The sequence below is a fragment of the Ambystoma mexicanum genome, chromosome 3p, assembly GCF_040938575.1.
Source record: "Ambystoma mexicanum isolate Mex_15411 chromosome 3p, UKY_AmexF1_1, whole genome shotgun sequence".
NCBI classification, from domain to species: Eukaryota; Metazoa; Chordata; class Amphibia; order Caudata; family Ambystomatidae; genus Ambystoma; species Ambystoma mexicanum.
Genome location: NC_090925.1, coordinates 991251662 through 991274861, shown reverse-complemented (window position 1 = coordinate 991274861; position 23200 = coordinate 991251662). Strand labels below are relative to the sequence as shown.

The following is a 23200-nucleotide window of genomic DNA, read 5'->3' as shown; positions in this document are numbered from 1 at the left end:
AGACAAGATTTTGGGATGTTGCGATAGCTTCTAGATTAGTAAACATCCCGATCTCAGACGCAAAGGGTGGTAGTATGTCCTAAAAGAAAATACATACTGGTAGCATGCTATGTCATGCAGCCTAGAAAAGGATGGTTTATTATCCATGCCCAAGGCAGAAGACATGAAGAGGGCTTGAGACATATCCATTTGTTGTATCTTTGGTCCTGATAATACTATATTTAAAATATAGGCTTGCTTCATTTACCTCTCCGACTACCTACCCCATGCACATCTTACCAGTCTGTTTGCGATGGGCTGTGCAGAGAGATCACCATATTTTTTTAACTCCTGTACAATTAATTTAAAACCATCACAGCTTCCGTTGAGGCTCTTGTGTGGTCAGCTACTGTATCTTCATATGCTTGAAAATTGTTATGTACAATGCTCTCAGAGCCTCATCTCACACTGAAAGTAGTACTCGTCAGGCAAATTTACTAACATTCTCTTTTATTTGATGCAATCATCAGCCACTCACACAAAGCCAACTTGAGTAACAGAAATTAAAAGTTGTATTTTACTTTAACAGCGGTCTGATTGGTTTCTGAAAGTTGAGGAGGATGTTCAATGTTAAAAAAAACTTAAAATATTTTTTAGGAAAAGTAGTGTTTCTTTGTGTGAATGATTTCAATGCAGTCTTGCAAGAACCTTGGGGCTTTCGGCACTTTTGTGCCTTAAAATCATAGCAAAATAAATACAAGCATAAAACAAGATTAATGCTATTATAGTGAATGACCACAGTTTTTCTGCAAATATAATCATTGTGTCTTTATTCTGTACTGTACCTCAGTTATCCAGTGCAGAGTGGTTTCCCGGGATGTTTGGCTTGTCAGGTTAAACCACTCTAGGATGTTGAGGGCTGTGAGGAGTGCTGCGCCCACATGGGGTGGCGGAGGTGCAAATACGAGATGACCTGGGAGAGGAGCATGGAATGAGGAAATAACAGGAAGGAGAGAGAACAAATTAGAGCACAGAAACAAGTATGTTGAATTTTCAATTCTATTACGCTGCCCTAGCTGTGGCCTGCCAAAACTCAAAGGCACTGTACAAGTTCCTGATCTGAGGAATAAAGTCATTTGCAATTTAGCAATAGGAGCAAGGTCAAGATTTCTTTTTTTTCTTTTTTTTAAAAAGAGACATGTCTAAGGAGTTCTATGTGATGTCAACGCAATTATACGATTTATCTTTAAGGGACGAGAGCTCCACTGAATAATGACTCTTACTCTGAATGAAGAGCTTTTTAAAAGCCAGCAAGTGGACATAGAGGTTACCATCATTTGACAATATCTGAAGTGATTGGGGCTTTCCCTGGTTTCAGGACGTAGAGCAAATTACAATGTCCATAAGCAGGGGTATGAACCTCATTTGAGCTGTTGTCTTCTACACATCTCATAAATGCACAACCAATCTCAGATGAAAAAAGAATTCGACAAGCCAAAGTAAAAAATGCACAGGAAGGATAAAGGGCATGCCCATGCTGAGTTAGAGGGTGTGTACATTTGTGGTTAAAGAAACATTTCAAGTCACTTCAGCCAGAAACAAGGATTCCCATCATTCCTAAAGTATGCATAATGCAAATATTAATGTTGTATGAAAAGTCATTTACGGTGCCATAATTCAGATTATCAATACTACACCCGGTTAGGATTACAATTTACGAAATGGTGTGCACTGCACCAATGAGTTACAAGATTTTGTATATAGGGTTGACATTAAAACTGTCCGAGTCTAATTAAACTATATGCCCAGTTTACACAGTGCGACGCATACATTAGTGTCCCCATGCTATCAACGCAACACAACTAAAACATGCAATAGAGGGAGTAATCTACTGTGTCATTAGAAGTGCATTGTCACCAATAGAATGTTGGCTAAACACAGGAAACTTGGAGGCACCTAGTCCAGATGGATGGTTCGTTGGTTATGCTTACATCTCTGGCAAGGGCCAAACGTGTACTTCGCCATGCCTGTACTCTAAAACTTTATTTCAGCCCGTCATGCTTCCTTTCATCAACAAATTGAGTGCCATTAAGTTGGGTAATAACAACCATCATTACAGTGCTTAGATGCAGGAGGGATCCAGCAAGAAGTGGCATATAAAAATATGAACGTATTAACACAACAGGTACAGTGGTCCTAAAAACAGACTACCTGCCCAGTTACTTTATGCATTTATTTCACATAGAACATACTATTGTGTGATCCTTCAGATGGCGTCACTTCTGCCCAGGGAAGAACCCCTTTCTATGAGGTTAGGGAAGTGAGGCTGCTAACCAATAGTCCCCCTAGGGGTTGTAACATGCATAAGGATCTTATGGGGAGGGACGACTCCTCTCCTGGGGATAAGGACGCAATTGTGAGGCTCAACCCCTGTAAAATCCCACTACATAGTGTGAGAAACCTGAAGGTGTCTCCCTAACTAGTTCCCGGGGATCTGTCATCCAGGTGTCTAGGGCACAGCCATCACTATTTGATCCAGTTCTGGGTGTGGACCAGTGAGGGAGGATCACCTGGATGGGGGGATCCTCAGGGAGAGGAGGTGGGACACAGACGGGTGAGATGCGGTATCCCCCTTCTTATAACACATTTTTTCCCAGCCTACCACGTAGGATACTGAACACACTGCCCTCCCCCCTTTCCGACAGGAACACTTTTGCACACCACGAAAGAGGACAGACAAACACCAGATCCGTCTACCTGACATGTCCCAGCACAAGGGTCAGGCAAAGTCAGGCAACTGACCTGAATCACGCACACCTGACGGCCCTTTCCCTTCCCCACAGGGATAAAAAGTGGAGCACGAGAGCACAATACGAGCAAGGCAGACCGCACAATGAGAAAGCTAATCCATCACGGCAGTTCAAGAGGAAGAGAAAGAGGGCGAGAACCGATGGGGTGACAAGGAGAGAAGCGACCTTGCCCTTTTTGACCTCAGCCCGTGAAGCCTCTGCAGAAGGAATCGCAAGACTGCGAACAATAGCCAGGGAGTGTTGCAGCAAATGTCAACAGTACACAGAGCCCTCCTCCACTGATAACCAAGCCAGGGAGTGATGCTTGCCACCGTGGTACCAGCCTTGACTACAGAGACAGGAAAAGCGAAGCGGTTCATCACAGCCGGTGAGTCGAGGTAAGAACCGATAAGCAACCGTACTGTGTTGAACAAAAGTAGCAAGCGGCTTATTGAAGAAAGTTCAAAGAACTGTTAATGTGAGGGGGCGTGGCTTGGGCAGCCATGGAGTAGGACGTGGTTCCTGGCAGCTCCGAAGGATCCGACAAATGATCCGTGAAAACTACCTACAAAAACGCTCTATTGGTCCAAGACTGACAGCATATGCATGGGAACGGGTGCTCTGCACACTGTATGGAGATCGAGTTCATCGTGTGTGGAATTCAGGAGGAATCGCTCGGTGGAGACGGCTGCTGCTGGATACATTGTTTCGCAAAATGGCCGACAACAAAGGAAACGAAACTGAAGCACCCGGAGCAACAGTATAAAGCTGGCAGCCGTGGGGAAAGAATGATGATGGCGAGCGGAGGCGAAGCGGAACCCCCGCGGCGGTAAGCCGTGTGCTTACATTGTGTCATGTCGGCCTGCGACACGGACCACACCGAGGGCGGGCCGACCTGGAGGACAAGTGCCCGGGGAGAGCGGGGGCGCGATGCAAGAGGCTGGCACGCAGCACTGTGCAGTCCCTGTTCGCACGCAGCGGGAGCCCAAGCAGCGCACTGCGAGCGGAGCGATCCCGTGAGGAATCAGACTGGGGGCACCGGGACACAGCGTTGGCGTGAGGCGCGCGCCCAAGCAAAGCAAGGCAGAGCGACCCTGCGCAGCGCCACTGGAAAAGATGGGCTGCGCTCCGATGGACGCAAGAAGTGCTTGCACGGCACTGATTAATAAGCGGTAGACTGTTGCAAGAGGTGGCGAACGGTGCACAGCGTCTTCATAAAGAATACTACAGCGGCTGATGAGGGTGGGAAAAGGACGCCCCGGCAGCAATGTCCACTGGAACACGCAGGGGACAAACACTAAATTGGCTCTATTGAAGGGCTATTGTGCTCCTGGCAGAAGGGAACAGCATAATATAGGGAGCTGTTGATACAATGGAGGGCTACAAGAGGTAGTTGTCCCCTGAGGAGCCAAGGAGTGAACAGTGGACGCCGCCACATAGAAGCGTGACATGGAGGGCAAGCTCAAGTGGATGGGGACACGGACAATGATGCGCAGATTACGTGGAGTCTGGAAGTTAGGTGGTCACATAAATGGAAAGCATGGTCTCTAGGACACAGAGAGATACTTTGAAACGTGGGAGGGCACAACCCATTTTGAGTAAGGGCTCAGCAGACATAAGCTAACGCCGGGGCTCCTCGAGGATAATCGCCCCACGGTTGGGAAGGCACATCGGCGCTGAATCGATACAGAGAAGCAGGGCTGACACACCCGAGTTCAGGCAACCTCAGACGCATCAAGGAGGCCGCAGGATGGCGACGCAAGGGGTCGTGAGCAAGAACAAGAATAAGCAATCCACAATGGATATTTTTGCCAAAACGCAACAATCTCCTGCGGCCATAATGCCCAAAGGCCCGATAGAAGCAGCGGAGGGCACCGCAGCGACTGAAAACCATCAGATACTAGCGGCCATCACAGAGCTGAAAGACTCATGGGGGATAGCGATGTCGGACCTGCGTACTTCCCTGGAGGCTAAAATAGATGCTGTAGGCATAGAAGTCACCTTGCTGAGGTAAGATGTCAGGGGGCTGGCGGAACGAACGAGCAGCCTGGAAAGTGCAGTGAAAACCAACACAGACACCAGCACCAACAACGCAAAGGAGATCCATGTACTCAAACAACAGGTAGCCAACCTGGAGTCTCGGGCAGAGGAAGCGGAAGGGAGAGCGAGAAGGAACAATATCCGCGTGGTAGGCTTGCCGGAGGGAGAGGAAGGACAGGATCCGACAGACTACGTTGAGAACCTACTCTTACAAGGAATAGGGGCTGGAAAACTCTCGCAGGGATTTGCAGTGGAGCGCGCACACAGAGCCCTTATGAGGAAGCCGCGGCCAGGGGCCCCTCCCCGGGCGATAATCGCCAAAATATTTAACTATAAAGATCACGAGAAGATACTGGAGTACTTCCAAAAAGGTGGAACAATTGAAAGGGCTTCAAGCACCATCACGGCGTATCCAGACTACACAATGTTGGTCCAGAGGCAACGGTACAACTATGTAGCAATCGAAAGGAGGCTATGCGCGGCTGGGATAAAATACATGCTCCTGTACCCCGCGAAATTGAAGGTGGTGCACAAGAGCAAAATGTTTTTTTTATACTCCGGAAGAAGCAATGACATGGCTGGATCTGCAGGGCTGCCCGGAACGAGGCACGGAGGAGGCTCAAGAGGAACACGATAAGTGACTGGGATACTGTATGCATACTGTTAAGGCGTAGAGTGAGCACCCCAGGGGTGCCCAGATGAAGATTAAGATTAATGGGTGTGGCTAAGTGAGGCTGATATTTTGATAGGATACTGCTGACCGTAACGAACTTGAAGGACTGGAATATAGTAGCGCGTACATATACACAAATTGTGTAGCAATGTGTAGTTAACCCGAAGTGAAATTGGAGCGGCAGGGCGAAAGTACCCTACCCCCCGAATTATAGTTGTAGTAGTAGTAGGTTAGCCACTAGGGCGGCCTCGCCCTGCGGAGCTTCGAGTACAGGCGAGAGCCGGAAAGAGCTAGATGTGGGGGAGCCTGAGATCCAGGGATGGAGCTGGGCAACAGTTGAGGGGAGTGATGTTGGGGAAGGGACGGGAGGTGGGAGGGGGAGGGAACGGGAAGTTTGGGGTGTTTTTGGTTATGGGGAGTTTAAAATGGGAAACAAGCCTATACAGATCGGATTGGAATTTAGAGTCAGACTGCACCTGTGGGAGGAGGAATGGAAGTTGTATAGGCCATGGGTGACCTTAAAATAGTTACATGGAACGTACGGGGGCTCAGTTATTTAAAGCGGAACAAAGTTATGTTGTACCTGCGCAGGCAAAAAATAGATATTGCATTGCTGCAGGAAACCCACCTTACACGGAAGAGAATGGACACGATTGCTGGGAAGTGGAAGGGAATGCTGGTGGGCTCATCGTACTCTGCTTATGCAAGGGGAGTGCTTATTTGGGTGGCGCCACATGTCCCTTTTTAGCAATTGCAAGTGGTAGCTGAGACAGATGTGAGGATGGTTATACTGAGGGGACTGGTGGAGAATAGGGAGATAAGCATAGTCAATATGTACGCCCCAAACCAGAACACAGCGGCGTACATTAGAACATTGTGTACTAATCTGAGCGCATGTGTAGGAAGCGCGGTGATCTGGGGAGGGGACTTCAACTGCGTACTGAACCCGAGGGTAGACAGATCAGATGAGAAGATGGATAGACCGGCCCCTGCGGCCAGAGCGTTACAGACATTGCTGAGCGACTTTGGTTTGGAGGATGCATGGAGAGTGAGACACCCCCAGTAAAGGCAGTACTCACATTATTCTGCCCCACAGCAGTTATCCACGAGGCTGGATTATGTCTTCACATCACCTGAAATGATAGCGGAGATTACACGAATAGAGTATAAAGCCAGGGTCCTTTCGGACCACTCGCCCCTGATTCTCGAATGGCAATACTGCCCCCCCGAGAGCGAGGATCCCGACATGGCGTCTACGAGCAGAAGCGTTGAGAGACCCCTTTTTAGGGAGGACTTGAGGGAGGAGATTGTAAATTATTTTGAAACAAACACTGGGAGTGTGGACTCGGCGGGAGCACTATGGGAGGCCTTTAAAGTCGTGATGAGGGGGGTAGCCATAGCTAAATCTAAGGCGCTACAAGGTGGGATTTTGGCTGAACTACAGAAGCCGGAGGAGAAACTTGAAGAGGCTTTAAGGGGCGAAGATGATACAGCAGAGAAGGTAGAATTGACACTCATGCTACAGCAAAAATGTGCAGAATATTGGGATAGATTGTGTAACCTCAATTATAAAAAATACGTAGAGACAGCATGCGGGAGGAGATAAACCGGGGAGACTTTTGGCGTGGTTATATAAAAGTGAGACCCCCAGAGTCACAATCAGGACAATAGAGAGAGAAGATGGTAGCGTTGAGGACACCCAGGAGGGAGTTAACCAAGCTATTGTGGATTATTATAAGGTATTATATGGGGACGATGGTGAGAGTAGTCGCGCTATGATGAGAGAAACGCTGGAGGATATAGGGTTGCCCAAGATAAGCGAGGAGGAGAGAGAGGAACTAGATGCCCCGATTGCCTTAGAAGAATTAGGGGAGGTGGTGAGGCAGTTGCCTACTAGTAAAACCCCGGGGACAGACGGACTCCCAAGCGAGTTTACAAGGTATACATGGAAGAGGTCCTCCCCCCATTGTTAGAGATGTTAAACGAAGCATTCGAGACGGGAAGCTTACCAGAGTCACTAAGAGAGGCCGTCATAATACCGCTCCCCAAACCTAATAAACTTGGGCACAGCTGCGGCTTCTACAAACCCTTGTCAATGCTGAATCAAGACAGCAAGATATTGACCGCTGTCTTAGCAAATAGACTTAAGAAGATATTGGTAAATTAATACACCCGGATCAAACGGGCTATGTCCCAAATAGAAATATTACCAATAACCATAGGCGACTCCAAAGAATTATTGAGTGTGGCAGCGACAAGTATGATGAAATGGCAATTGTGACACAATTAAGGCCTTTGATTCAGTTAAATGGCCATGGCTGCTTGCGGCCCTGGAGTGCTACGGGCTAGGGCCTAGATATGTAAGGTGGGCAAAAATATTATATAGCAAACCACTGGCTAGAGTTAAGACAGGATCTGTGATATCGGGAAGGTGACAGCTCAGCAGGGGTACCAGACAGGGATTCCTGTGGTCGCCAATGCTCTACATACTGGCCCTGGAACCTCTAGCAATATACCTGAGGCAACAATATGACACCATAGGCATCGAGGTGAAAGGGGAGCGGCACCTGATTTCCCTATACGCAGATGACATGCTACTGTACTTGCGATTCCCAGAAGAAAATCTCCAGTATATCCTAGAAGTGATGGAAAGATACGCTGTGTTGTCCGGTATAGCAGTGAACCCCCGGAAGTCCAGCATGTTCCCATTAGGGGGGTACATGGGGATTCCATCGGAGCGATTACCTGTATTGCAAGTACCATGGGCAGTTAGCACATTTCGGTACCTGGGGATAAATATATATATTTTTTAATTTCTTTTATTGATTTTATGCAAACAAAAACAACAAAAACCAAACAAGCAGCATAATCATAATAGTTCAATTACACATCAAGTTATCGTAAGCACTGCTCCCATTATCCCTCCCTCCCCCTGTGAGCCTATTTGTCAATCTCTTTCAATGTTTGGCACATGCGGCCGGGTTTCGTTCTCTTCGGAGTCTATTGGATCTGATATTACTCCAAACAATTCTGTTATTAACGCTTTCCAAGCCAGCAGGGTACCCGCCTACCCTTCATCAGCCCGGCTACTCGCCTCTTGCCATGCCACCGTTTCAGCCTCCGCCCATTTCTGCAAGTCCTTCCACCATACATCCACCTTAGGTTTGTGGCATTTCTTCCACCCCATGGCGATCCTGCGTTTCGCAAGCACATACGCCAGATTTCTCAGTTTCTCAATATGCTTGAGTTTCCGTGGCCTAGGGAACCCGCCCAGTAAGCAGGCCCAGGCCGTGTCTGTGACAAGAGTAACCCCTTTATCAGCCAGTTTCTGTGCCACTTCTCCCTAGTAGCACATGATAATCGGGCACGACTAAAACATATGTGTCATGTCAGCATTTTATAGGTTACATTTAGGACACACTTGTATTCCAGCGTTTTGGAACTTGGATATCCTCAAGGGGGTCATGTATGCCCTATGCGTTACATACAGCTGTATTTGTTTTAATCTGGCATTTCTAGACACTTTTTTGTGATAACCCAGGGCCCGCTCCCATACCCCGTCCTCCATCGGGGCCCCCACTTCCGCCTCCCAGTCCAGTCTCAGATGTGTCAAATCTTTCCCCGCCTTAGCCATCACCATCTCATACAGTCTCGAGATCTCATGACCCCCTTCGGATATATCATATATTGTTTCCAAAACTGCATCTGGTTCTTCTATCAAAACTGTCTCTGGCCAGGTGTTCTTAATCCTACGCACCAATCTAATGTACGTGACATATTGGCCCGTGTGTAGCCCTGCTTCTTCGTTGAGTTCTATAAACTCCTTAATGGATCCCTCTTGCCAAACATCGCCTAGCGTTGCCAGCCCCACTGATTCCCAGTAGGGCCTAACAATCGCCCTCAGCTGGTCATCCCCTCCTGTCAAAGCAACCAGCGGTATCTGCGGGAGGCATGGGCACAGGACTTCCATCAAACGACAAGCCTTACGCCAAATTTTCCATCCAAGCCCCAACATCGCAGGACGCCCCCTCATTTCAGTTTCGGACAGCCAAATAATTTCTTTCAAATAAAACGGGGCGCAGTCCTGTCCAAGCACCCTGTGCTCAGGGGTCACTTTATCAGAAAGCCACTTGGCCACATACTGTAACTGTCCCGCCAAGTAATAAACCTCAAAATGAGGCAGTCTGATACCTCCTTTTTCATAAAAGTTCTGCAGTTTCCAGAACGCCACTCTATTTCGGGTACCGTGCCACAGAAAATCCCTACACATGCTGTTCAATTTACTGAAAAACTTCTTGGGTATTATCTATGGGATATTACTAAAGTAATGCAGGAGCCTGGGCAGAACTACCATCTTAAGCATGGCCCCCCGCCCCATCATCGCCAAGGGCAATCTTGTCCAGAACTGCATGCTGTTTCTAATTTTCTCGACGGCTACTTCTGTATTGTGCCTGTGTTCTTCTTGCACCGTGTGATATACATCTACGCCCAAATAGCGAAAAGAGCTAGTTGCCCATGGTACCTGTAGCACCGGTAGTTCTTCTACAGGGATCCCCTTATACCTACCTAGCGGGAATATAACAGACTTTTGGGGGTTCACCGAGATGCCCGACAACTCTGCGTACCTTTCCATCACTTCAAGTATGTATAAAAGATTTTCTTCTGCGTATTGCAAGTACAGTAACAAATCGTCTGCGTACAAGGATATCAAGTGTCGCTCCCCTCCTACCTCAATGCCAATCGCATCATACTGTGCCCTAAGGCATACTGCCAGAGGCTCCAGGGCCAGGATGTAAAGCATCGGGGACCAGGGACACCCTTGTCTGGTGCCTCTGCCAAGTTGCCATCTTTCGCATATCACCGCTCCAGTTCAGACCCTGGCAAGCGGTTCACTATACAACATCTTGGCCCACCTGATATAGCCCGGCCCCATTCCATACCCTTCCAAAGCGGCCAATAGCCATGGCCACTTGACTGAGTCAAAAGCTTTGACTGCATCTAGAGACACTATCGCCATCTCATCCTCGTTCTTACTACCCCATTCGACCACCCGGTGAAGCTGCCTATGGTTGTGTGTTATGTTTCTGCTCGGGACATAACCCGTTTGATCAGGATGTATGAGTCTACCAATCACTTTCTGCAATCGATTGGCTGGGACTGCCGTGAGAATCTTGCTGTCCTGGTTTAGCATCGACAGAGACCTGTAGTAACCACATCTATGCTCTGGTTTATTGGGCTTGGGCAGCGGTATTATGATCGCCTCTCTGAGTGACTCAAGCAACCGTCCTATCTCAAACGCTTCATTAAGCATGTCCAGCATTGGGGGGAGGATTTCCTCTCTGTATACTTTATAGAATTTGCTGGGGAACCCATCTGCTCCTGGGGTCTTACAGGTAGGCAGCTGCTTCACAACCTCTTCTAACTCCTCCAACGTGATTGGCTCATCTAACTCCTCCCTCTCTTCTTCACTTATCTTGGGCAGCCCTATGTCTTCTAACGTTTCGATTATCTTGCGCTGGTCACCCCTCTCATCGTCTCCAAACAGCGCACTGTAATATTCCACAAATTCTTTGTTGACCTCCTCTTGAGTGGCCACCTCGTCTCCAACCTCTCTAATAATAGTCCTAATCGGATGTCTAGGGGTCTCGCTTTTATATAGCCAGGCCAAAAGGCGGCCTGTCTTGTCTCCCCCCGCGTGCTGCCTCTCAACATATTTCCTATAATTGAGATTGCAGAGTCTTTCCCAATGCCCTGCACATTGTTGCTGTAGTTGGAGTACCAGCTCCGTGTCTACATCACCACTCTTCAATGCTGTTTCTAGCTCAGTTTCCACGCTCTGCAGGTCAGCCAAGACCCCACCCTGTAACCCTCTTGACTTAGCAATGGCCGCCCCCGCATCACCACCTTAAAAGCTTCCCATAATGTGCCCACAGAATCAACACTCCCAGCATTCTCTTCAAAGAAGTTAGTGATCTCTTCCCTTATATCTTCTCTAAAGACTGGATCTTTGAGCGCCTCCGCTCGGAGGTGCCATGTAGGGATCTTCGCCGTCGGGGGGCAATATTGCCATCTGAGGATCAGGGGCGAATGATCTGAGAGGACCCTGGCCTTATATTCGATTTGAGTAATCTCCGACATCACATCTGCTGTAGCAAAGACGTAATCAAGCCTAGTATGCAGCTGGTGCGGGGCTGAATAGTGCGAGTATTCCCTGTCAGTGGGATGTTTCATCCTCCATGCATCTGTAAAGCCAAAATCAGTTAACAGCATCTGCAACGCTCTCGCCGCTGGGCTAGGCTTACCCACCCTGCCATCAGATCTGTCCACCACAGGAACCAAAACACAATTAAAGTCCCCACCCCAAATCACCGCGCTCCCTATACACGTACTAAGATTGGTACACAAGGCTCTAAAATATGCTGCTGTGTTTTGGTTGGGGGCACACGTGTTTACTATGCATACCTCCCTGCCATCCACCAGCCCTCGCAATATAGCCATCCTTCCGTCAGTTTCAACTACCTCTTGTATCGATTTGAACGGGACATGCAGTGCCACCCAGATTAACAGCCCCCGGGCATATGCAGAGTATGGCGAGCCCACTACGGTCCCTCTCCACTTTCTCTTAACCAGGTCCAACTTCTCTCGCGTCAAGTACGTCTCCTGTAGTAATGCAATATCTATTTTCTGCCTTTTCAGATACATCATGATTTTGTTTCTTTTCAGATAGTTGTTAAGGCCCCTGACGTTCCACGTTATTATCCTGAGGTCCCCCATAGGTCTTTAATGAGCACCCTCCCGATCCTTCGCCGATTACGCCCCTTCATGCACCGCAAGTACCACATGCTGATTCCTCCAAATAGGCTCGAAACAAAACTTAAACTCCCCATAACCACACACACACTCAAACTTCCCATCCCCCCACCTTCCTCCCACCCATCCCTCCCCCAACAATACCCTCCCCAACCGTTGCCCAGCTCCATTCCTGGATCTCAGGCACCCCCACATCTAGCCCTGCATACCTGGGGATAAATATATACCACACCGTGGAAGAGGAGCATAGGTGCAACACAGAAGTAGCCATTAAAAACATTGAGAAGTGCATGCAATTTTGGGCAAAGCTACCCTTGGCAATGATGGGGCGGGGACAAATGCTAAAGATGGTGGTTCTGCCGAGGCTCCTTCACTATTTTGGGAATATACCGTACCTGATTCCTAGGAAGTTCTTCACCAAACTGAATAGCATGTGTAGGGACTTTTTGTGGCATGGCACGCGATATAGAGTGGCGTTATGGAAGCTACAGAACTTCCATGACAAAGGAGGGATAAAATTGCCTATGAGGTGTACTACGTGGCAAGCCAGTTACAATATGTCACCAAATGGCTCTCTGACGAGGAGACCTCAGAATGTAGGCAGCTCGGGCGCGATTGTGCACCATTTTATTTCAAAGAGATGACGTGGGTACCCAGGGCGGAAATTATGGGGCGCCCTATGATGATACTACTGGGGTGGAAGATGTGGTGCAGGGCATGCCAGATGATGGAGAACCCGTCCCCATGCTCTCCGCAGATACCATTGGTTGCATTAACGAGGGCAGATGTGCAGCTACGAAGGATACTCAGGAACCACTGGGAACCGGCTGGGGTGGCAACAATGGGAGACATTTGGCGGGAGGGCTCTAGTATTACTTTTGAGGAGCTGCGGGAAGAATCTGGGTTGCATGAGTGCCAGTATATTACATATCATAGAATGGTACAGAGGATTAAGAGCACATGGCCTGAAACTGTGTTGGAAGAGGAATCAGATACCACCATAGATATGATATACAACATAGCTTAAGGGGGCCATGAGATTTCCAGACTATATGAAATGCTGATGTTTAAAGTGGGGAAGGAGGTCACGCAGTTGAGACTAGATTGGGAAACGGAAGTTGGAGCCCCAATGGAGGACGGGATGTGGGATTGGGCGCAGGGATATCATAAGAAGGTGTCTAGAAATGCGAGACTGAAACAGATTCAACTGTACATAACGCATAGGGCATATATGACGCCTTGGAGGATATCGAGGTTTGAGAATGCAGGACGGCAAGCATGCCCCAAGTGTGATGAGGAGAATGCGGGCATGGTGCATATGTTCTGGTCATGCCCGGTCATAGAACGCTTTTGGAGGGAAGTGAAAGGGAGACTGGAAAAAAGGGGGTCAAGATTGTAGTGGATACAGTATGGGCCTGTTTGCTGGGGGGGTTCCCAAGATCACAGAAGCTCAAGCATGTAAGTAAACTGAGGGATCTGGCTTATGTGCTTGCAAAAAGGAGAATTGCCATGGGATGGAAGACATGCCACATGCCAAATGTGGAGGTGTGGTGGAGAGATTTGCAAAAATGGGCGGAAGCGGAAACCATGGTATGGCAAGAAGCGAGTAGCACAGGGGGGGAGGAGACTGAGTCCCTGATGGCCTGGAAATCATTGATAGCTGAGCTGTTTGGGTCAATAGGTGACCCGGCAGAACCTGTAGAAGAGGAGACCGTATCACAGGTTGCGGAAACAGAATGTTTAAAGCAATAGACTCGTAAAGGGGGGTGGGATAAGGGAAGCAGTGGCTAGAAGTTAAGAAAGTATAATGAAACTGTTGAAATATGCACTGCTTGTTTGGTTTGTATTGTTTGGTTGTGTTTATAAATTAAATTAATAAAATATATATATTTTTTTAAACTGTTAATGTGAGAAAGGAAAACCAGCTACAGCGGTGTCGGGCATTGCGTGGGTGCTCATTGGGGAAACTCTGGCCGATGACCCTATTGTTGAAACTACCGTTACAAGAAGTCTTTGGGAAAGGCGAGAAAGGGGTCAAAGTGGTCATACAGGGGTCTAGTAAAATCCTCTGTAGAGTCGCAAGTCTTTGACCAGCAAATGATTGTAAAGCTAAAGGAAGTGAATCCTGCATCGAAGAACTGTTTAAAGAATTGTGTGATTGGCAAAGTTGGCAAGAGTGAACCCGACAGAGGGATGCAGATGAAAAGGGGGCAAAGCCTAAAGTTCCAATGAATAATGTGTTGACAAGAGTGAACCCTGCAGCGAGAGGTCCACAGGCAACAGTTTAAAAAGACATTAAGATGTGTGAAATGTCACATAGGAGATTGTTTTGAGAAGCCGTAGTGAACCCGATGGAGGGAGACTGATATTTGAGAAGGGTCTGAACCCAGAAGAGGGGGATCCAGGGGTGAAAAGGCATCACCCAATGTACATGCGAAAATAACTTTTTGTTTATTATTTTGGATACATCAGGTCCTCAGAGGCAAGAGACTTTTTGTAGAAAAGAGACTTAACCACCAAAGTCCCTGATAGCTGAGAGCGGAACTGTTGGCTCGTGCTTGGAAAGCTTGAGCATGTGCTGTGCTCCGGAATCCTACCGAGGAGGATTGGGTCCAATTGTGTCCCAGGAGGATAGCTCAGCGGGAGCGTGCTCGACTTGGAAACAAGACGACACGGAGCAACACAGGTTCGATCCCTGGGTCCGCGCTTAGAAACCTCTGGGTATTAAGCGCGTTTTAAATAACCTATCATATCATATCATACCCTGTCCCATGCTCAAAACGTGGGGAAGGGAGAACCCCGGCTATCACATCCCGACTTATTATTTGTGTACACTTCTTTCTTTCTTGTGATCATTATCACACACTCTTTTGTATTTAGCGCAAGGATTGGCAAAATGTTATTTTCTTAGTATAGGCTCTTGTGCTGCCATCTTAGATTTAGTTTTAGGTTAGGTGTTTTTCCAATGTTCCTTTACAGTTTAATAAACACCCTTGAACTGTGATCACTTGTGTCTGTCTTTACTGTTGCCACCAAGAGTTCCTTACAGTAGGCTGACGATAACACACACATCTCATCAACAAAAGATCACCTCCGAAACTATGTGTTATTATGAAATATCGAACCACCTAATGACCTAAGTGATGAGACGAAGAAGCGCTCAAAAAGGCTACATTTTTATTTCTTTTTGTATTTGTTATTTATAAGGCGCTTGTACAACAAGACAGTGTTTCAAAATACCACACGGCAAAGGGAAGGCAACAAGGGAGTAAATAAACAATGGAAAAGACAATGAATAAATAATAAAGCAAACAGCGGTTCTACTAGGCCTTGTGACATTCAGAACGTGCAAGTGCAGTGACAGAGAAAAGGCTGCTGTGGGTAAGTGCAAATAGGGTTCCCCAGGGGGGCAGTACAAGAGGTGCCTGTTGAGTGGGGCAGCACGTAAGTGCAGGGTGGAGAGAGAGAGAGAGAGAGAGAGAGACTGTTCCACAGGAGGGAGCCAGCAGAGGAGAGATCTTCCCCGAGCCCTCAGCTTAGAGAAACGTTTGATCAGCAGAGTTGGAGCCAGAGGATCGAAGGGATCTGGAAGGAGAGCATTTAGTAAGAGGGAGCTGTAGGTAGTATGGTGCCAGGCCCCAGATAGCCTTGTTGATGATGCAAAGTGTCTTGAATTTGATCCTTGCAGTAACCAGGAGCCAGTGGAGAGATTTTAGAGCTGGAGATACAGTCCCAGGCCTTGAGGCAAAGGATAAGTCTCACAGCCCTATTCTGGATTAGTTGAAGAGGATGGGGTGAAGAAAGAGGCAGGTGAGGAAGAGGCCGTTACAGTAATCCAGCCTGGAGAGGACTAGGGCTCTAGTGATGTTGAGCGTCTGGAGGAAGGTGAGAAAAAGGAGAATATGCCTCTATGGAGGTGAAGTTGAAAGTGGGCCTTCTTGGCAATATCCAAGATTTGAGGAGTAAAGGAGAGAGAAGAGTCGAAGATGACTCCAAGATTTTTAGCCGCAGTGGAAGAAGAGGGAGGTGAGCCCATAGGTGGTGGCCAGACTGCAGGCGGGAGACGGAGAGCAGGTGTCCCGATAGGAAGAATCTCAGTCTTATTGGCATTAAGACAGAGATCATTGGAGGTGCACCAAGACTGAATAGCAGACAGGCAGTCAGGGATGATGGAGGAGGAAGGGCAAGAGGAAGAGGGGGCCCTTGAAGAAGAGTTGTGTGTCATCCGCGTGAAGAGATAAGGTAGAGCTCAGGTGAGCAAGAGGTGCAAGGTAGATGTTGAAAAGTCAAGACGAGAAGATAGAGCCCTGGGGAACACCACATGTAGAGAGGGTAGTGGTGGAGGAGAAGGAGCCCAGAAGCCCCTTGGGGGTGGGGTGGCAGTCAGTGAGGAAGGAGAGTCAACCAATCCAGTGCAATCCTGAGATACCAAGAGTATCTTGGAGCCTGTTTATGAGGATAGAATTGTTAACTGTGTGAAAGACAGAAGAGAGGTCAAGGAGAATGAGACCAACAGGAGAGTTAGTCAAGATTTGTGAGCAATTCTTTAAGGGTGTTCAGGAGCACAGTTTCCGTGCCTCTGGATGCTCGGAATCCAGATTGATGAGCATGTTAACAACCAATGAACTCGGGGTCAGTTGTGGGAAGACCAACTTCTCCAAGAGTTTCCCAAGGAAGGGTGTAGTAGCGATACAGGGCAGTACATGGCAGGACACAAGGGGTCAGTTGAAGGCTTTTTAAGGAGGGGGTGCACAAAGGAGTGCTTGAGTGAAGAAGGGAAAAAGCCAGATGTTAAGGAGTGGCTGCAGAAGTCAACAAGAGCATGGTGGCTCTGGAAGAACAGGGAGAAACCTGTTTGAATGAGACCTTCATAGAGCAGACTATCCTAGAGATCTCCTCTGTTGCGATAGGTGAGAAGGAGGAGAGAGTGGGTGGGGGTGGAAGAGAGGCCAAGGGAGGAAGGAGGACAGAGTGAGGAGGGGAGGAAGGGGAAGAAGAGAGAGAGAGAAGTCAGAATGTCCTGTGTTTTAGAGGTGAAATGGGTGGCCAGTGCAATACAGAGGGCATGAAAAGGAGGGGGTGAATTTGAAGAGTTCAGTGTGTTGTTAGAGCCTCCAGAGATATGTGCCTGAATGTGGGCCCCCTTTTTGGAACGTATAGAGAGATGGTATTGCCTTTGCAGTAGGAGACAGGCAAGCTTATCGGAGGATGAGCACGAGGTCTGCCACTTCCGTTCAGCAACTCTGCACTTGTGTTTCAGAGTGGCTAGATCAGAGTCTTACAGGTTTCAGGCAGATGCTCGTAACAGCAGCAAGAATGTCAAGAGTGTTAGAGATAGCGTCAGTGGGTTAGTCAAGAGAAGGGGAAGGAGGAGGGATGAAGGTAGAGTCAAACGCAGCAGCTAACACTCGTTTCATTGGTTGGATGACCGCAAAGGAGGCAGGCAGTGCTGGTGGAGGCTCAGTCAGAAGGCCGAGAGGTCCCAGATGAGAGAGGAGAGGAGAGGGTGGTCAGACCAGGTGAGAGGGGTAGTGAGAGGATTGGAGTGCAGAAGATCAGCAGGGATGAAGGCATCAAGAGTGTACGACAGAGTGGGTAGGGCCACTAGGGAGGTAGTGAGGGAGAGAGGTACAGAGATCACAGAAGAGTGAAGAGGCAGGAACAGTGGGGTCAAGGTGGATATTGAAGTCACCAACGAGGAGTAGTTTAGAGGTAGAAGTCGGCCCATTCAGATAAGAAGTTAGACACAGAGCCAGGGTGCCTCTAGATCGTGTCAAGGTTCAGAGAGTCGGAAAAACACCAAGCTTGCAGACAAGACTTTCAAAGGAAGAGCAATGTTGGGTGTGTATGAGACAAGCAGGGATCCACTCAGGGAAGATCAGGGCTACTCCACCGACAGGTCGGTTGGACCGAGGGTTGGAGAGGATCTTGTAGCTGTCAGGAAGGAGGGAGTCAAAAGCAGTGAGAGCTGCCATTGAACCACGTCTCAGTGAGAGTGAGGACGCCGAGCTCAAAGTCTTCAAGGAGGAGGCAGATGTCAGAAGAATGTTTGACAGCAGATCGTTTGACAACAGATCTAGTGTTTAGAGTGGCTACATTTAGCCGGTCACCACCTTTGAAGGTTTTCTGAGAAGGGGTACAGCCAGGTGGTACACCCATCGGAGGTGGTGAAGGAGGTACAGAGAGAGAGAGAGTAAGGAGGGGTAGCAGGAGAAAGTACGAAGTTGATGAGGGTTGGGTTGAGGACCCATGGCCATGACAGTGCCATTGTGATAAACATTAATGATGGACCTAGAGGATGAGAAGTGTGACAAGAGAACTTCCCATCTAGTGCCACCATTAATAGGTGAAGAGGAAAAGGGGGAGAGGGTAGAGATCAGATGGGAGGTCTAAAGGTCTTGAGTGGGGACAGAGCAGAGGATATCAGTGATAGTCTGTCTGGAAGTAGTACTAACACAGGTGTTAGCGATAGGTAGGCCAGGATTAGAGGCCAAGAGATCTTTTTTTAAACTTTTATTCTTACAGACTTTGTGACAGAGTAGGGATAGGTGATAGAGTAACAGTTAGAATAGATGGGAGAGAGAGAAAGAGAGTGTCATTGAGGTGGAGGAAAAGAGGTAGTTGGAGAGGCTGCACAATGCATGGGCAAACTCACCAGGAGGCCTAGCTACAAAAGGAGGCAGGAGGATGCACGGATGTAAGGCACACCTCAATTCAAATTTTACAAAAAGTACTACAAAGCAGCACAAAATGGATGCACAGTTGTTGGGCTCACCTTCAAGGTAGATCATACAGCAGGAAGAGCAATTTGAGTAACAGGCTCACACGTGGGAGGCAGCATTTGGCTGGACACGCAAGATGGCTGATAGATAGCTGGTAAAATATGCATGTAAAAGGCAGTTGCAGAGGTAAAAGATGATCTAAGAAAGTTAGAGGAGAGCATGGCTTTGGGATCTTCCGAAGTAGGATAGCAAGGACTAAGCGGTCACCATAGAGGGAGGCAGTCAATCAAGGACTACATGGATGTGTGCCACATGGTGGTGAGCCACAATGGAGGTGCACATTTGTGAGGAGGCGTTGCATAAATCTAGGCAGGGTTTTTGGCAAAGTATATGGCCAATGGGCTTTATCTGGCAGACAGGTGCCTCCAAAGTGTGGGTGGGAAGATGGTGTCTCGCCAAGCAGCCAGGATGAATGAAAAGAAAAGGCACGGGAGCAACATGCCTTAAGTAGGTTGGCCCTTGAGGGGGCCAGCAAACGCCTGCCGGCTCCGGCGAAGGTCCCGGAAAAGTAATAATGCTCAGCCAATCAGGGTGCAAGTTGGGAATCACAAGAACTGAACAGATCAGCTGTTATTGTGCTATTGTGCTGAGCGTTGGGCAGCCATCATGTAAAGGCCTCACCAGTTCAATTCAATGAATGAAATTGGGCACCCTCTGGGGGTGCAGGGGGGAGTGCAGGCGGGAAGAGGGTGTCGCTCCCAGCAGCCTGGATGAATTGGAGTGGGACGAAGGTTGGAGCAGCAGCTGTCAATTGGAAGGACCTTACGCTGGGGCCGTCTCAGCTATTTAAACTTAACAGCAAATTTGGACTGTTTTTCATCATCCTCTGACCCGTCCGGCAATGGTTTGTGCAGTTCTGGCAAGATGGAATATGTGATGCAACCAGAGGGAGAACCGTGCAACTGAGGCCACATCAAAGCCTCAAAGCCTAGAAAGAGGGCAAAGGGATTTGGGAGACTGGAGTGGGCTCTTCTCCAAGGCTGAGAAGAGAAATAGTGGGACGTCCAGGAAGTGTCTTGCGAGTCGGTTGGGAATCGGCATGATAAACATGCAGAGACAGAGGTGGTGGTACGACCTGTAGTGGGTGGACCGTTTGGTCCGACAATGGTGCCGAGACCACCTACCGAAGCCTATAGCAGAGACGCATAGATGACCGTCAGGAGATTGAGACCTTGGACGAGGCATAATCTGTCACTGCGGGACTAAGGGATCCGACAGCTACGCCGGAGCGGTCCACCATAACTCAAGATGGAGAAAGGCGAGACACAGATGACTCCTAAAGAAGAAGTTGAACTAAGAAGTGTATGCCAGTGTCCCCTTTGCGAAACCGGTGAAGAGTTCTCGATAAGATAAAGGGAAGATAAAGGGAACATGCACAAGTCCGGGAGGGGACCGGGAAGGTACGAGACTGTGAACCATAAAATAGAGAAAACCGTAAATCAGTTTGTGATACAGTTTCCAGGCAGTACCAGAAAAGCGTGGTACTTTAGACTCTAGAAGGACTCTAGGAACAGCTTTATCGCCCCAGTGGGGTCGATCAAGACTTGCGCAAAACGTAGAGATTGTGAAAACCTCCAAAAGGGAGCTACAAACCTTGTTAAGAACTGGGAAAGATAGGGGCAACCAGCTAGGAAAAGGGAGTCATTCTCATTGCTCCGGGAGAACATTTATGTGATTGTTTGATTTTCTGTTGGGTTACGGAGAACACAGAACATTTATGGAACGTTTGTTTTGAACAATGAGAGGCGTTTAGACGCTTTGCATCCATGAGAAGGGAGCCATTTTCCTGTATTACGAACAGTAGCTGGACTTTATGCTGTTTTGTTGTAGTAACAGGGATAGAGTACGAGCTTTTGTGACTGGGACAGTGCCTTTTTGTTTCGACTCACACAGACATCTTGACGAGCACCCAAGTTTCTTTAGTTTAGGTAGGGAAATCTCTTTAGAGTTAGGGATAGACAGGTTTGGTTTATCATTTAATAAAAGTCTATAGCAACCACTATGGCACCACTTGGTCAGTCTCTTCATTCCTTGTTGCCACATATGAAATAGTTAAATAGAACTGTATATGACTTAAAGAAAAAGAAATAGCAACAAAAATAAAATAAAAGCAACCTACCTGCACCACCTTGAGTTCTACACAGCCATCATTTTGATAGCCACAAAGGGATACTAGTCAAGCAAAGTATTCGAAAGCAAATTGCAAAAGAGCATGCCTAGTTCTTCAGAGTCCTGCCCAAGTACTTGAAATCTGCCTGAAGCACAACACTCCCTGTAATAAAAGGGCTGTGGCAACCTTCGATTGTCCCCCCCACCTTCCACCCGTCCCACCCCAACTAATAGTTCCTCAGTTCACCCATATTTTATAGCTACAACAAGACCTACAACAGTTCCAAATCTTTAATAGTCCCGCAATCGCTGACTTCTTCCAACTGACAATTGGTTTACAAATCTATTTACAAAATGAAAAGTAGTTGCCAAACCTCCTCCCCAAATGAAGAAAATGTTTAGACTTTTCCAACCTCTGGTCTGATTCTTTCACAGACAGACAATTCTGCTGGTGCCATCACCTCTAAATGAAATTGTTGCGAGTCCTCGCCTAAGGTATTTAGCCTTGATTTACATCTACCCTCCATTTCAAATTGCTAGGATTGGCAGCCAGTGAACATGTACATTGACTGCAATTCCATAAAACTGCTTGCATGTTGCAACAATAGACCACCAGATCCTACAAGAATGTGTTGAGATTGTATAGGTCTGTTGGGCAAGCCCCTAACTTGGCATGTACACTCTTTATAAACAAAGAAATAGTGTGGCATTACTGCTTATGGGGCCGTGAGATGCGAATGGAGCTGGAGGTATTTTTGAAATTCAAGATAAGTTTATGTGCAATCAATTTTGGAATGCATATGTATGAATGGCTTTTGGAGTTGGAGTGTTACTCACCACTCCGAGTAGGTCGAAGATACAGAGATAATGACCTTGGAGATGTTGGTGGTATAAGATTCCAAACTCAGTCTTCCATCCCAGCTCCCCTGAGTACAAGACTCAGGCTTCCTCAAAGAGGGGCTCTTTTCCACAATGTACCTCTCTGCTGTTTTAGTTAGAACAGACAGAGATGTCAATTGAATAAAAGAGCGGGGAGAACACACACCGCCAATACCAATGCTGCAAAAGAATACCAATATATTAGACAGTGTTGATATTATGCAAGTAATTAGAACAGATGAAATGATGGGACAACTACCTATATAGATATTGGAGTAGAGTTGAATTTCCCCGGGAATGTTCTAAATAAAGAATAACACAAATGAGTGGAATTAAACTAATTCAGTATCGGTTCCCAGTATAGCTATAGGATTGATAATCACTGACCTGAAATAAGATAGTAGAGTAAGAGGAGTCCAGGATTCTGAAGACGACGACAGGAGAAAATAACAAACAGGGAAGTTAGTACATGTAAGTAACCCCGAACGGCACGAGGGACGCACTAGTGCCGGGTTGGTGCAGTTCACGAGGGCGTTCATGTGCACTTAAGAACAATCACAAGAAAAGTCACTCAATGTCCCAGAATCCAACAGAAGTCAATATCCAAGGAAGGCAATAGGTATGTACCTGAGTACACGAGTTTAGCTGAATAGCTGTTGAGATGATCCGGATAGAAGACGGCAATTGAAGAGCAGAGCGGCAGCTGGGAAGAACCGCCAAAGAAGAGAGCCGTATCCAGTAGCGTTCCGAGTCCAACAACCAGGTGAGCACGACAGGAATAAAGGAGGAGACAAGGCAATCCAAAATTCAGGCAAAGGGTCAAAACCAGGAGTTCAGATAAGGATTCGTGTAAGGAAACACGAAGAGGTAACGGTACAAAAAACGCGTTTAGCTGGTAACGCTAATTAGCAGCAACGAGCCCCTTGGAAGACGGTGGTTTTATAGTCGTAAAAGGGGCGTGGCTTGCTGTACGTCTTCCACGTACAAGACGTGTCAGGTGACCTGGAGTGCGTCAACGTTTGTACAGACGCCATGGTAGCTTGTACCTGGACCATAGAGGAGCCTGTAAAGAAGTTGTATTTTGCAAGGATGCCCGCGGGGAAATCTGAAGTGTAACAGCATCCTCCCCCAAAGACACC

General features: G+C 47.7%; 1 protein-coding gene across 2 annotated transcripts in view; it reads right to left on the bottom strand.

Annotated features, from left to right (window-relative positions):
* GGT7 (gamma-glutamyltransferase 7) overlaps positions 1-23200 on the bottom strand; it is a 1549331-nt gene that overhangs the window by 348982 nt on the left and 1177149 nt on the right. For both annotated transcript variants that reach the window (XM_069652281.1, XM_069652282.1), the window contains exon 9: positions 825-952. In XM_069652281.1, coding sequence (XP_069508382.1) covers positions 825-952 — 128 coding nt within the window. The remainder of the gene's footprint in view (positions 1-824; positions 953-23200) is intronic.